Here is a 16,724-nt window from a genome sequence, read left to right as displayed (position 1 = left end):
AAACACTTGGTGAACAAATTAATAAGACTGCCACTAGCAACCTACTTTCTTAGTGCCTTCTTTTTTGTAGTTTATATTGTAGGTTTATTTTCTTCAGTTATGCAATACTATCACTTACATGGTACTTAGTAAACCTCTGTCAATCAAGAAGTTTAAACAAAAATTTTGAAAAATGTTACTGGGAAAGAGATGTCCTCTTCGTGAAACAAAGGCTCTAAAATTTAAAATCATCAAAATGTGTCTTTCTCTATTTAGAACACATATTTAAGTATATACTGACTCACATAAATAAAATACAAATTATATTAACTTTCATGTTTATTCAACTTCACAGAAAATCCAAAACTGTGTCTGAAAATTGGTTATCTATTTAAATACCAATGGTTCATTATGGTGACATAATACTACGTGACAGGGAAGATATGGCTAAGTTAAACAAGTTCCTAAATTCCTGACGGTCTTCAGGTGGGCAAAAGTAAATCTTAAAAATCAAACTTACAAGTTATAAGAAGACGTAGAAAGTAATTTAACCTTTAATACCTGGGACAAGTTTTACAGCCACATTTGTAATTTACATATACAGTGGAGATCACTGAAAAAGCTTCCTGTTGCACTGCAGCAAGAAATTCTATTATACTGTGGATTAAACGGGTTTGCTGCAGAGCGCAGCAAGATAACCTCACCGAGAAACCATAAGATTTTCATAATGGAACTTGTTACAGTGAGTGAAGTATCTTCTTAATGTTATACAGTACATATTTTCAAAATGAACATCATCACTGACATTTGCTAACCGGTGTTAGCAATTAATGTTTTATACAGACTTAATTTTATTCTAGCTGAAGTATGTGGCTCCCCAAATGTTAGTACATGAAATGTTAAGTTTAAACATAATAAGGTGATCCCCTAAGATGAAGACTCAGGACATCCAAACTTTGATCATTATTGTACCTATTTTGCTACAGAATAATGACAATTTTACATCATAATTCTCCCCAAAAAAGTACAACAGACAAGTTTTAAAATCACAGACTCGATGGCATTATGAACAAAATCTACAATGAACACTTTTTTGTGACTGAAGTGCAATGAAATATGGTTAACTATGATCAGGCAAATAAAAATCTTGCACAATCGGTTTCAAGATCATTTTTTCATTTGTTTTATAAAATGGTCTTAAAGATGTATTTCCATAAACATTTCCGGTGCAATTTAGTCAAAGACAAAAATACAAAGCTATCCCTTATTCTTTATAGATTTAGAAACATGCCTTTGTACTGCTGAGTAGAAATAGCCTACTTGGGAGAACCGAGCCTGTGAAACATTTAAAAACCAATGGACCTTGATCCAACGTTAGCTGCCTTGATATACAGCAGCCTCCCATAATCACTGGTGTCAGTACTGTTGTAAATGAAGAATAACTAAATACTGAGAGATTAAAACACAACTCCAAACTTTTTTTTTTTTTAAATAAAAGGCTGTTTCATAAACATGAAGAAATCTTTAAAACAGAAACAATCACATCAATTGCAATATACACTGGAAAATAGTAAAATGTCCTTTTCCAAAATAGTAGTTTCTTTATCATACCCCCATCTACTATAACCAATCTTTATCACACCCCCATCTGGTATAACCAATCTTTATCACACCCCCATCTACTATAACCAATCTTTATCACACCCCCATCTGGTATAACCAATCTTTATCACACCCCCATCTGGTATAACCAATCTTTATCACACCCCCATCTGGTATAACCAATCTTTATCACACCCCCATCTGGTATAACCAATCTTTATCACACCCCCATCTGGTATAACCAATCTTGGAAATACACCTTAAGAATAATGGTGTATTATATGAAAATGCTCCATCATTCAACGTGATAAATTTAATAAGTGAGAATATGATTTTCTTTTCTGATGTTGACAACCACAAAGAAACCACTAAAACAGCACCAGAAATACTAAAATAAATTCAGTTCAGCGTTATGCAGTAACCTATGTTTTGGTTCAAAACACAGTTTACATGACTGTGTAAAGGATACTGCCTTAAGTAATTTGTTTCTGTATTTTGCAGATTACAACAAAGAAAAAAAAAAAAAAGACCTGCTCTAAATCCAAATAAATTTCCACTTCTCCCAACCTGGATAAAGTGGAATTTCACTCAAAGTTCCTAAGACTGTGATACCTAAGTAGTTGATATAGTTGGACATATCACTCCCACCCTGCCCCCCAAACAATTTTTGGCTCCAAAATAAAGTACAATAATAAACTCTTGATGAAAAACTATGTTATGGGCAATCTATCATATACGATGGCTAAATATGAATTTACAGAAAAAAGCACATCCCATTGTCAGCACTTTTTTTTTTTTTTTTTTATAAACATGCAACTCACTATAAAATACAAAACACTCGGCTTTCAAGAACAGCTTTATAAAGACACACTGCATCAATAAAATTTTTCTTTCTGATCAACTTTACACTGTACGGAGAACTGGAATTTTATAATGTGTATATATCAGATTTTATATTATAGTGTAATAATTGTAATAATTTGCATTTTCTGAACATAATGCTCAGGAGGAAATATCTATACACAATAACATTCTAGACTATTAAAAACTCATTCAAATTACAGAATTTTATTGATACAGTAGATTAATAAAAACTGAAAAGGGATGATAAAATGGTATAAAGAATTCAGTACATTATTTTATAACACACTCTTTAAAATTAAAATATTTTAAATCTCTCTCTTCTTAAATTTTCATTGCCATGGAAGGCCAGAAAATTCTGGGATCAATACTGAGGTGTAAAATATTTCAAACAACGTAAGGGCTATTTAGCAATTTGCATGGTGTCATCCCATCAGAGACATCATTCGGTTGTAATGGCAGACAGTTTAGCACCTCTGGAGATTAAGGGTGCCCAGAAGTAAACACTAGGTAAGATACACAAAGGGGAAGAGACCGTTGACCTCTTCAACAAACAGCGACATCAAGAAAATGACACCATTTGTTGAAAAATTTGTTTCACAGTAAAATCGCAGAGAATACAAATACAAATACTGACAGAATACTGCTTACGATCTAGCATCCTAACAAACGCTTTTCAAATCAACAGATCCAATAAACAGTCAGGTACTGTCAGTTTAAAGCCGCAGGTAGAAGCTATACAAGCACTTTAGAAGTCAGAAACACTAAAAAAAAAAAAAAAGGGGGGGTATTTACAAGTTTCTTCTTTAGTTTCTGTCTACACAGCCATCGCACACCACACTTCCACAAGACTCCAGAGTCAATGTCACCAGCATGTGCGTTGGCTAAAGCGGTGACCACAAATACATGAGGTCAGAAAAGTAAGGTTCAGCTGTCCAGTCTTCGGCAGTCCCATTCTGTCCACCAAAAGTTTTATGCAGCCCCAAGCTTGACAAAAAAATGATCTTTTTCAAAGCTTTCAACAGAGTGTTCTTGGTTACACTTGCTCATCGCCTATCCCTTTTAGAGCTTCTCCGCCGCACCTAAAAGGAAAGCCAAGGGATACGTAGTTAAAACGGGGACACGCTTGTAAGACAATCTTTATTCTCACTTATTCCTGATTTTCCTTGCTTTCCTTTCCCTGAAACCTTTCTCCTTTCCACTCTGTGCCTTCGCATCATGTCCTTAGACCTATAAAGGAATGTCCCAACTCCTGTCCTCATCTCTGCTGCGTCAGCCCCCAACTCATGGCTACTCCACACAGAAGAGAACAAAGGCCGCCTGCTCCCGCTGCTTGACTGGTTGTGAACAGGACCCTTTTTTTATGACGCAGGTTTTTACTGGCTGATTTTCAAATGCAGATCACCAAGGCCTTTCTTCCTATATAAACAGCCTTTTCCAGAAGAGCAAAAAAAAAAAAAAAAAACAATTACTGTTTAATAATTCTAGAGAGAAACGAACAGAAGCCACCATTCACAAGAACAATCAACAGACGGATTAATCATCTTTCTACACACCTTTCTGTAGTGAAAGAAAACACCTGACGCTCACGGGCATATGCTTGAATGACGGCTGTCTTTCTGAGAAAAAGAGCTACTGAGTCTACATCCTGACAACGATCAAACGCACATAAATAACCTGAGATTTACACATAAAGCTATTTACTGGCAAGCACTAATGAAAGCATAAAACTCTAGTTCAAAAAGGATCAGTATTAACAACAGGCATATAAACAAACCAGGGTTTTAATTTAATTAACAACTTACTCAATAGTTTTTCTTTTATAATTTTTTTTGGGGGGGGCAAAAATACACATGGCAAAACATAACCAATTCAACAATTTCTACATGTGCGCTTCAGTTACACTGCTCACATTCTTTAAGTTGTGTGACCATTCTTGCTATCCTTTCCAAGTTATTCCACCAGCATTAACATAGACTCACAAGCCCCTAAGTTTCTCATCTAACGTTTCAAGTTGCTGTTGTCAATTTGATCCCATATAGATAATTCTTTAGAAGAGCACAACACTCAGGGCAGACTTCTGGGTGTCTGCTTGTACGTAAGCAGTGTCAGCAGCTGTCCTTTTTTTTTTTTTTGGTAAAAATATATGCAACATTTACTAACTCAATCTTTTTCAGGTGTACAGCTTAGTGATATCAATCAAACTGATCATGTTGTACAACTATTACCCTTAATCAATGCCAAATCTCCCGTCGCCGTATACACAAACTCTACCGTGAAACTCAAACAGAAACATGACACATAAATAACAATATACTTAATGGATACCAGGGCACTAAAATCAAGCTACAACCTAAATGCTTGAAGTGTCCATGTTAGACTGTTACTCGTTCTTCTCCACATTGTTTTAGACTTGACATTTACATTTCCACTGGGCTCACCTACTACTCTCATTTAGTTTCGGGTTTCCATAAAAGATGTTCTGTCCACTAACCAAGCCTATAGATGAAATGACACTACAACTAACGAAGAAAAACAGTACATTTAGAATTATAAGTAACAGCAAGTACTAAGTGGGTCTGACCAAATATGTACCCACTATATTCTCGTATTCCACACCAGCACTACGGCACCCAGTAAACACATACGTTCACTGCAGAAACTTCCTCTTCCTCTGTTTCTTCCTGTGTGACATCGTCATTGGCAGGAGAGCTACCCTGAAACACATCTGCCTCTTCACTGGAGTCGTTTTCTTTCGTAGCGGCTTGTTTGGACCGTCCTACGCGGCTGGGGCAAAACACACGAGGATAAGATGAGTAGTCTGGTCTTCAGGAGATCACTACACTCTGTCGCAGGAAGCACTTTATATACTTCGTGATTTCTCATTATTTCTATCCTCAATTACTTTAGGAGACAAGAAATAATTTTCTTATATTTTGAATCCCAAACCAGTGTTTTAATCCTAGAAACAAAGGTCTACCAGGTAACAAAAATAAGTGTGATCCAGGCCGTCACCTCAAATTGGCTCTTCTATTTTTTCCAACTCAGTAAAATGCAACTCCTCTATACCTACCGCACTACTCCAAGATGAAAATCTGGAGTCTTTCTTAATAATATACTATTTTTCATCTGCTCCTAGGTAAAAATAGCTGATGTCAAGCCTCCCCCGACCCCCTCACCACGGTAACTCCCCACTCAACTGAGAATAATTTTGTAAAAATCCTTAACACAGCATCCCGGGCACTGCAGATGGTCCCTGCCTGCCAGCTTTCGTTTCTTTCTATTCTCCAACTCCCACAACCACAATCCAGCAAACCCTCGGCTTCCTTCAGCTCTCTGGATTTGCCAAGATTTTCCCCCACTTTAGAACCTACAAATAAAGTGTCTCCTCCCCAACAAAAGTACCTCTCCCTCCTCCCTGCTTGTCTCATTTCTACGTACAGATGGTCCCCGACTTATGACGGTTTTAAGTTATGATGCACCCCACTTACGACCCTCTGTTTTTTCTACACCTTACATTACTAACATGTGCTACATACAATGTTGCAGGGTGTTATTTGCTGACGTTCTCATTCTCATGCCCATCCCTGAAGACTTTAAATAAAGATCAGGTTTATACAGGTGCTTATAATAAGAGGCAATAAAAATGAAAAGTAAAAAACAAACAACAAAAAAAAGAGGTATTGGACTTATGTCAGAACTGACTTAAGACGGAGTTGTAGGAACAGAACGTCATCGTAAACTGAGGACTCCCTGTATTCTCAGGAATTAGCTTATTCTCAGTTTCCAAAGAGAAACTTTCCCAAATCCTTGATCCTCCTACACCATTCTGCTACAGTTTTTCAGAGTGTGATCACAATCCACACTTCCCTATCTGTGTGGGGTCATTTAATGATGGCACACCTGCTGGACGGAAAGTCCCAGTGACAGGAACCATGCCCGTTCCTGCCACTGTATCCCCGGCACCTAGTGCTCTCTCAACCACAGGAGCCCCAGGGAGTCAAATGGATCAACCTTGAGTCATATTCATTCTTTAAAAAGCTGGAAATACAGCTTATCGCTTCCATAACCCTACAAAATGTATATTATTTAACCGATGCTCAAACTAAGTAATTTTTTTCTTTTAAAAATCTTATATTTAACAATTATATTTATTAACTGACTTTAATTTGAACATCAGAATAGAGAACAAACATGTATTCTCTTCATGGTTAGAAGTTAGTAACTTTTTACTTGGTTCAGTTTTTCAGGAATGACAGAGGTTATTACATAAACATAATGATAAAATCTTTGTCAACCCCACTAAGGTCAGGACAAGAAAAACAGACAAATACTAACACATTATTATACTAGCTATGAACAGAGCTTTCCAGTGAGGGTAAATCCTATCCCAAGACAGGCTACGGAATTCTTTTCTGCACTGATTTTTAAAAAGAAGTACCCGTCTCATCTAGAACACTCATGGCAGGACTTGTGTAATCGTAGACAATGAGGGCAATACTATACGCTTAACTTTATGATGCTGAAATATAAACAAATTAAAGTTCTGAGCTTGGAAGATATTTACTCTCTGTTATTTCCTTGCTATAAAATTAATCACAAGAATTTAACATTCATTAAGAATCCTTTGTTTAGAAACCATGATTTTCCTTTGTTGAATCCAAGCATATCTATGAAGCTGCCATAAAAAATACACTTACCTTAATTTTTTACCTGAGAGAAAAATAAATAAAACAAAGAACAGGAAAAACATCTATTTAACCAAGGCATGCTGGCAACTCTGGAAAGTCAAGCTGGTGATAAGATTACATAATGGAATCACACTCAGAAAGAGTGCAGGGGTTTCTTAGTAATATTACAAAGACTTGCTATTCTCTTCCCCTTAAATCAGTGAACAAAAAATACTGCCAAACCTACAAATTACACCACTGGGTTCCTGTCACATTCATCATCTTGCGTACAAAACTGTTATTGTAACTCTCTTATAAATATGCGTTTTTGTGAAAATCCAAAACTACATATGGATTAAAAACAAAGAAAAAACTTTGTCATCCAGTTATATCAACACATAGCAACCCTCTAGGACAGAGCAGAACTGTCCAACAGGGTACCCACTGCTGTAATCTTTACGGAAGCAGACTGCCACATCTTCTTCCCACAGAGCAGCTAGTGGGCTTGAACCACCGACCTTTTGGTAAGCAGCTGAGTGCTTAACCACTGCACCACCAGGGCTCCTTATATATAGATATTTTAATTAGATTAGAAAACAAACATAGCCAAGGCATCAAGAAATTTAGATCGACCTGGGGTAATTAATTTCTATATATTGTAATTTAAGAAAACTGACGTCTGTTAATTTCCTGCTACAAGTTCACAGGAATAAAAGTAGAAGTGTAAATGCTATTTTCACGTTTCCTAAACAAACAGCTGCTGAGGGGAGATATGAAGAAACACTGCAGCGTGCACTGAAGAGGCAATATGCTCAATGGGCTCTAAGTACTGAAAATACCTTACCTTCTCTTTAGGTACCATAAAGTCTACACAGGAAATAAACCAAACCAAACCCACTGACCTCGAGTCAATTCTGACTCATAGCGACCCTACAGGACAGAGTAGAACTATCCCATAGGGTTTCCAGGGCTGTAATCTTTACGGAAACAGACAGCCCCATCTTTCTCCCAGAGTGACTGGTGGGTTTGAACTGCTGCCCTTTCAGTCAGCAGTTGAGCACTTTAACCATTGTGCCCCACACGAAATAATAAAACTGTTTAATATTCATTTATAAACTTGTAGAAATGAACGAATGTTCCCGGGGGTTACTTGGGATATCAATCATCTAGGTAAGTTTATAAAAATAGTATCTTACCTAGCTAATGGGGCTAAATATATGAGGATTTAAATACAGCCTTATTTATATTTATGAACTTCCACAAAATAATTTGAAATTGGTTTGAAATTTAATATTATTTACAACTTACACATTTTTTTTGGGTTGTGATGGTGATGGCGTTTTTGATGGTCTTCCACGTCCTTTCTGTGGTGTGGACTGTGTGGATTCAACTGCACTAGTTTCAGGAGATTCTGCTCTGCTTTGGGGAGACCCAAATGTGGATAGCATCAAATTATGATTCTTCACACGGTAACTGAAGACCGCGGTTTAGAGTGGCACGTACTTACCTCGGCTGCGCTCTCCTGGACGGCCGGTGCTGTTTGCTTTTCGACTTCTGCTCTACATTTCCACTTGGTCTGTCGTCTTCTTCCTCTTCCTCTGCTGCTGGCGGTCCCGATTTTTTTTTGCTTCCTTTTTTGGAAGTTTTTATTGTTGGTTCTTCTTTAGGGATACCTCCGCCAAGAGGCTTCGGTGGCCGGCCTCTTTTACCCTTCTTTGGTGGACTGTTCTGTTCGTCCTCATTCTCTAACAGGTCTTCTTTGAGCCTCTTCTCCTCGGGCCACTGCGGCTCATCTGACTCGGAGGCCGTGTGGCCCCTCTTTCGGCCACGCTGACTGCCCTTAGGTTTCTGTTCCTGGACTAATTTGCTCAGGTCATCAACACCTAATTTTTCCTCTGAGTCTGTAACAGGTGGTTTTTTCCGGCTTCTAGGCTTCTCTAATTCAGACTAGGAATAAAAATGAATCCCAATTTAAAACATAAAATTGTTAGCATGCATATTTTGAAGACTGAAACAATAAAATTTTTTATCTACTTCTGCCACAAAAAAAAGTACCTAAAGTATAGAGTTCTTGAACATATCAAAACCGTAACTACTGACTTGCTTTTATTAATAGTTTTTTTTTTTTTTACTTCTCTGGGCTAAGACGGTAGATTTTCATTCTTTCTTTGAAGCTAGAGAGTCTCAAGTGGGAACCTCTCAAGATCAGTATTTTATTAAATAATAAATTTTAGTGAAAGTTTTTTCATGAAAAGGAAAATTCTGCAATCAGTGCTCGGTCCTAATTGACCATGTAAAATGGATCTGTTTTCCCAGCCAGTTTAGGAGGTGCTAATTTTACACATAATGCATAACCTGACATGAAATATCAACTATTCTATGCCACCAGGATTTCCTATTCATACATACATATCATTAATTCTTACAACATCATAGAAGAACTACTCTGATTTTATATGGAAGTCGCAAGATACAAAAGTTAAACATACTGATCACTTACTAAAAATTTTAAAAGTGCTTCTGAGTCAGAGATACTACTTCTTCCCAGATATGCCTAATTAACAACAACACAAACAATAAAAAACCAGTGCCTTTCAAATGTCAAGTACTAGTCTACCTTCCCAGAGCTGATGGGCTGACAGCAAGTGGAGGCAGGAGGAACTGTCCATGGAAGCCGAGAACGTGGAGTGTATGTTTGAGAATTCACACTCACCCTACACACACACGACTACATGTACACATAGGTTTTTATTACTAAATTAATCTCCAGGAAGGGTATAACAATCTACATTCTTAAAAATCAGTGAAAACAAAAGACTTTCTTTTATATGTTTAATTAGTCATCTGCTTTTTCTGTCTGTGAACAGCCTGATTATGTCTTCTGTCCATTTGTCCCCCAGAGCCTAAGTGTTTTTATCTCCATTCTTCTACACTTGGCATATGATTAAATTTAATTCCTGCTGTATCTTGTTTTATAATAGGATGTGAGACCGAGCTGTAAACGCCCCTGCCCCCACCCGACAGAGCTAGCCGATCATTTCAGAGACACTGAAGTATGACCCTTCTTTCCTTCTGCATTACGTGTGAGCGTGCACGAATGTTACTGAGCTATTTTTGTAACAGTACCACAATATTTTAGTAACTATACCTAAATGTATTTGTGTCTGAATGGGCTGATCCTAGCTTTACTGCTCCTCCATTTTGTATACCTATCTACTCTTCCATGGACTTAAAATCACATTGGAATTTTACAATTATGTACTCACTTACAAAGAACTACCATTTTTCTTTATCCATTTTCCATGCAGGCACATAGCATCTCTTTTCTCTCTCTCTCTTCAAGTCTTCTATGTACCTCAGTTTTGATATTTTTCCTACAGTGGTTTCCTTCCACTTATTTTTAAGGCTATGTCTAGATATGTCAATATAAATAGGAGCCTGGGTGGTGCAAATGGTTAACCGTTCAACTAGCCAAAAGACTGGCAGTTCGAACACACCCAGAGCTACCTCAATCTGCTTCTGAAAGGTCGCAGCCTTGAAAACCCTACGGAGCAATTCCACACTGCACACATGGGGTCACCATGAGTCAGAACTGACTCAACAGCAACTAACAATAACAACAATATGCATACATACATGTATAACAATACACACACACATATTTTCTATTTTGCTGCATCTACCAAGCATGATGTCCTTCTTCTGAGACAGATTTGTTCACGCCAATCCGTGGAACATTCCGTATTCTTTGTCAACACCATAATTCAAATGCATCAATTCTCCTCTGATGTTCCTTATTCATTGTACAGTTTTCACGTGCATATGACGCAACTGAAAATACCATGGCTTGGGTCAGGTGCACTTTAGTCCTCAAAGTAACATTTTTGTTTTTTAAAACTTTAAAACAGGTCTTTTGCTGCAGATCTGCCCCAATGTAATAAGTTGTTCGATTTCTTACCCGCTGCTTCCATGGGCATTGATTGTGGATCCAAATAAAGTGAAATCTTTGACAACATCAGTATTTTCTCTGTTTATCGTGATGCTGCTATGAGGATTTTTGTTTTCTTTATGTTGAAGTCCAATCCATACTGAAGGCTGTGGTCTCTGATCTTCGTTAGTAAGTGCTTCAAGTCCTCTTCACTTTCAGCAAGCAACATTGTGTCATCTGCATAACGCAGGTTGTTAATGAGTCTTCCTCCAATCCTGATGCCCCATTCTTCTTCATATAGTCCAGCTTTTCAGACTGTTTGCTCAGCATACAGATTGAATAGGTGTGGTGAAAGGATATAACCCTGACACACACCTTTCCTGACTTTAAACCAATCAGTATCCCCTTGTTCTATCCGAACAACTGCCTCTTGATTTAAGTTTCCTCATGAGCACAATTAAGTGTTCTGGAATTCCCATTCTTCACAATGTTATCCGTAATTTGTTATGATTCACACAGTTGAATGCCTTTGAATAACCAATAAAATACAGGTAAACATCTTTCTGGTATTCTCTGCTTTCTGCCAAGATCCATCTGACATCAGCTATGACTCCCCTTGATCCACGTCCTCTTCTGAATTCAGGCTGAATTTCTGGCAGCTCCTTGTTGATATACTACTGCAACAGTTTTGAATGATCTTCAGCAAAATTTTACTTGCATGTGATATTAATGATATTGTTTGATAAGTTCCACATTTGGTTGGATCATCCGTCTTTGGAATGGGCATAAATATTGATCTCGTCTGGTTAGGTGGCCAGGTAGCTATCTCCCAAATTTCTTGGCACAGACGAAGCGAGCACTTCCAGTGCTACATTCGTTTGTGCGAATATCTCAGTTGATATTCCGTCAATTCCTGAAGCCTTGTTTTTCGCCACTGCCTTCAGAGCAGCCTGGACTTCTCCCTTCAATACCAGTAGTTCCTGGTCATACGCTACCTCCTAAGATGGTTGAATGTCAACCAATTCTTTTTGGCACAATTGATGCAGGAAGTATCAATTCTTTTGATACTTCTGCATCATTCAATATTTTGCCCACAGAATCCTTCAATATTACAAATTGAGGCTTGAATTTTTCCTTCACGTCTTTCAGCTTGAGACATGCCAAGTGTGTTCTTCCCTTTTGATTATCTGTCTCCAGGTCTCTGCAAATTTCATTATAATACTTCGTCTTCTCAAGTCGCCTTTTGAAATCTTCTATTCAGCTCTTTTACGTCACCATTTCTTCCATTTGCTTTAGCTACTCAATCTTCAGCAGCAACTTTCAGTCTCTGCTGACATCCACTTTGGTCTTTCCTGTCTTTTTAATGACCGCTTGCTTTCTTCATGTATAGTGTCCCTGGTATTATTTCACAACTTGTTTGACATTAGGTCATTAGGATTCAAAGCATCAAATCTATTCTTTTTTTTTTTTTCTTTGGTCTTTTCATCTTTTTTGTTTTTAATTTTCATTGTGCTTTAAATGAAAGTTTACAAATCAAGTCAGTCTCTCATACAAAAATTTATATACATCTTGCTATATACTCCTAGTTGCTCTCCCTCTAATGAGACAGCACACTCCTTCTCTCCACTCTCTCTTTTCGTGTCCATTCAGCCAGCTCTGACCCCCTCTGCCATCTCATCTCCTCTCCAGACAGGAGCTGCCCACATAGCCTCACGTGCGTACTTCATCCAAGAAGCTCATTCTTCACCAGTTTCATTTTCTATCCTATAGTTCAGTCCAATCCCTGTCTGAAGAGTTGGCTATGGGAATGGTTCCTCTCTTGGGCTAACAGAAGGTCTGGGGACCATGACCTCTGGGGTCCTTCTAGTCTCAGTCACACCATTAAATCGGGTCTTTTTATGAGAATTTGGAGTCTGTATCCCATTACTCTCCTGCTCCCTCAGGGATTCTCTGTTGTGTTCCTTGTCAGGGCAGTCATCAGTTGTAGCCGGGCACCATCTAGTTCTTCTGGTCTCAGGCTGATGTAGTCTCTGCTTTATGTGGCCCTTTTTGTCTCCTGGGCTCATAATTACCTTGGGTCCTTGGTGTTCTTCATTCTCCTTTGCTTCAGGTACGTTAAGACCAACTGATGCATCTTAGATGGTGGCTTGTTAGCATTTAAGGCCCCAGATGCCACTCTCCAAAGTGGGATGCAGAATGTTTTCTTAATAGATTTTATTATGCCAATTGACCTAGACTGTCACCTGAAACCATGGTTCCCAAACCCCACCCCTGCTATGCTGGCCTTCAAATCGTTCAGTTTATTCAGGAAACTTCTTTACTTTTGTTTTAGCCCAGTTGTGCTGACCTCTCCTGTATTGTGTGTTGTCTTTCCCTTCACCTAAAATAGTTCGTATCTACTATCTAATTAGTGAAAACCCTTCTCCGTCTCTCCCCACCTCCCCACTCTCATAACCATCAAACAATATTTTCTTCTCTGTTTAAACTATTTCTCAAGTTCTTATAATAGTGGTCTCATACAATATTTGTCCTTTTGCAACTGAATAATTTTACTCAGCATAATGCCTTCCAGATTTCCCCATGTTATGAAATGTTTCACACATTCATCACTGTTCTTTATCGATGCGTAGTATTCCATTGTGTGACTATACCATAATTTATTTATCCATTCATCCGCTGATGGGCACGTTCGTTGCTTCCATCATTTTGCTATTGGTAACAGTGCTGCAATGAACATGGGTGTGCATGTATCTGCTCATGTAAAGGCTCTTATTTCTCTAGGATATATTACAATGAGCGGGATTGCTGGATCATATAGTAGTTCTGTTTCTACTTTTTAAGGAAGCGCCCCCCTGCCCCCATGTATATCTCAGTTTATCCTACTGTGGGGGCTTGTGTGTTGCTGTGAAGGTATGCCACCAGTATTCAGATACCAGCAGGGTCACCCAAGGAGGAAAGGTTTCAGCTGAGCTTTCAGACTAAGACAGACTAGGAAGAAGGACACAGCAGTCTACTTCTGAAAAGCATTAGCCAGTGAAAACCTTATGAATAGCAGTGGAACATTGTTTGATATAGTGCTAGACGATGACCCCCCAGGTTGGAAGGCACTCATAAGATGGCTGGGGAAGAGCTGCCTCCTCAAAGTAGAGTCGACCTTAATGATGTGGATGGAGTAAAACTTTCAGGACCTTTATTTGCTGATGTGGCACGATTCAAAATGAGAAGAAACAAATGCAAGCATCCATTAATAACTGGAACCTGGAATTTACAAAGTATGAATCTAGGAAAATTGGAAATCGTCAAAAATGAAATGGAATGCATAAACATCAATATCCTAGGCATTAGTGAGCTGAAATGGACTGGTATTGGCCATTTGGAATCGGACAGTCATATAGTCTACTATGCTGGGAATGACAACTCGAAGAGGAATGGTATTGTATTCATCGTCAAAAAGAACGTTTCAAGATCTGTCCTGAAGTACAACGCTGTCAGTGATAGGATAATATCCATACGCCTATAAGGAAGACCAGTTAATACAACTATTATTCAAATTTATGCACCAACCACTAGGGCCAAAAATAAAGAAATAAAAGATTTTTATCAGCTGCTACAGTCTGAAATTGATCGAACATGCAATCAAGATGCATTGATAATTACTGGTGATTGGAATGCGGAAGTTGGAAACAAAGAAGGATCAGTAGTTGGAAAATATGGCCTTGGTGACAGAAACAATGCTGGAGATCGAATGATAGAATTTTGCAAGACCAACGACTTCTTCATTGCAAATACCTTCTTTCACCAACATAAATGGTGACTGTACACATGGACCTTGCCAGATGGAATACACAGAAATCAAACTGACTACATCTGTGGAAAGAGATGATGGAAAAGCTCAATATCATCAGTCAGAACAAGGCCAGGGGCTGACTGTGGAACAGACCATCAATTGCTCATATGCAAGTTCAAGCTGAAACTGAAGAAAATCAAAGCAAGTCCACGAGAGCCAAAATATGACCTTGAGTATAGCCCACCTGAATTTAGAGACCATCTGAAGTACAGATTTGACACACTGAACACTAGTGATCAAAGACCAGACGAGCTGTGGAATGACATCAAGGACATCATCCATGAAGAAAGCAAGAGGTCACTGAAAAGACAGGAAAGAAAGAAAAAACCAAGATGGATGTCAGAGGAGACTCTGAAACTTGCTCTTGAGCGACGAGAAGCTAAAGCAAAAGGAAGAATTGATGAAGTAAAAGAACTGAACACAAGATTTCAAAGGGCCTCTCGAGAAGACAAAGTAAAGTATTATAATGACATGTGCAAAGAGCTGGAGATGGAAAACCAAAAGGGAAGAACATGCTCGGCGTTTCTCAAGCTGAAAGAACTGAAGAAAAAATTCAAGCCTCGAGTTGCAATAGTGAAGGATTCCATGGGAAAAATATTAAACGACGCAGGAAGCATCAAAAGAAGATGGAAGGAACACAGAGAGTCAGTGTACCAAAAAGAATTAGTCGATATTCAACCATTTCAAGAGGTGGCATGTGATGAGGAACTGATGGTACTGAAGGAAGAAGTCCAAGCTGCTCTGAAGGCACTGGCGAAAAACAAGGCTCCAGGAATTGACGGAATATCAGTTGAGATGTTTCAACAAACAGCGCTGGAGGTGCTCACTCGTCTATGCCAGGAAATATGGAAGACAGCTTCCTGGCCAACTGACTGGAAGAGATCCATATTATGCCTATTCCCAAGAAAGGTGATCCAACCGAAAGTGGAAATTATAGAACAATATCATTAATATCACACGCAAGCAAAATTTTGCTGAAGATCATTCAAAAACGGCTGCAGCAGTGTATCGACGGGGAACTGCCAGAAATTCAGGCCGGTTTCAGAAGAGGACGTGGAACCAGGGATATCATTGCTGATGTCTGATGGATCCTGGCTGAAAGCAAACAATACCAGAAGGATGTTTACCTGTGTTTTATTGACTATGCAAAGGCATTCGACTGTGTGGATCATAACAAACTATGGATAACATTGCGAAGAATGGGAATTCCAGAACACTTAATTGTGCTCGTGAGGAAACTTTACATACATCAAGAGGCAGTTGTTCAGACAGAACAAGGGGATACTGATTGGTTTAAAGACAGGAAAGGTATGCGTCAGGGTTGTATTCTTTCACCATACCTATTCAATCTGTATGCTGAACAAATAATACAAGAAGCTGGACCATATGAAGAAGAACAGGGCATCAGGATTGGAGAAAGACTCGTTAACAACCTGCGTTATGCAGATGATACAACCTTGCTTGCTGAAAGTGAAGAGGACCTGAAGCACTTACTAATGAAGATCAAAGACCACAGCCTTCAGTATGGATTACACCTCAGCATAAAGAAAACAAAAATCCTCACAACTGGACCAATAAGCAACATCATGATAAACGGAGAAAAGATTGAAGTTGTCAAGGATTTCACTTTATTTGGATCCACAATCAACAGCCATGGAAGCAGCAGTCAAGAAATCAAAAGTTGCATTTCATTGGGCAAATCTGCTGCAAAAGACCTCTTCAAAGTATTGAAGAGCAAAGATGTCACCCTGAAGACTAAGGTGCGCCTGACCCAAGCCATGGTATTTTCAATCACATCATACGCATGTGAAAGCTGGACAATGAATAAGGAAGACCG

At 38.5% G+C, this 16,724-nt stretch overlaps 1 protein-coding gene across 9 annotated transcripts in view; it reads right to left on the bottom strand.

Moving 5' to 3' along the window:
• Positions 1-324: 324 nt before the first annotated feature.
• The window catches only part of PDS5B (PDS5 cohesin associated factor B), a 201,112-nt gene continuing 184,712 nt past the window's right edge, over positions 325-16,724 (bottom strand). For 5 of the 9 annotated variants that reach the window (XM_049853418.1, XM_049853416.1, XM_049853415.1 and 2 more), the window contains 4 exons: positions 8,620-9,059; positions 8,421-8,531; positions 5,091-5,229; positions 325-3,524 (listed from right to left, as the gene is read on the bottom strand). In XM_049853418.1, coding sequence (XP_049709375.1) covers positions 3,489-3,524; positions 5,091-5,229; positions 8,421-8,531; positions 8,620-9,059 — 726 coding nt within the window. In that variant the 3' untranslated portion in view covers positions 325-3,488. Of the gene's footprint in view, positions 3,525-5,090; positions 5,230-8,416; positions 8,532-8,619; positions 9,060-16,724 lie in introns of those variants that run through there. The other 4 variants (XM_049853412.1, XM_049853414.1, XM_049853419.1 and 1 more) reach the window with 3 other exon arrangements.

The sequence above is a fragment of the Elephas maximus genome, chromosome 14 (genome assembly GCF_024166365.1).
Source record: "Elephas maximus indicus isolate mEleMax1 chromosome 14, mEleMax1 primary haplotype, whole genome shotgun sequence".
NCBI lineage: Eukaryota > Metazoa > Chordata > Mammalia > Proboscidea > Elephantidae > Elephas > Elephas maximus.
The sequence above is the reverse complement of the archived record's forward strand: the minus strand, read 5'-3'. Positions and strand labels throughout refer to the sequence as shown.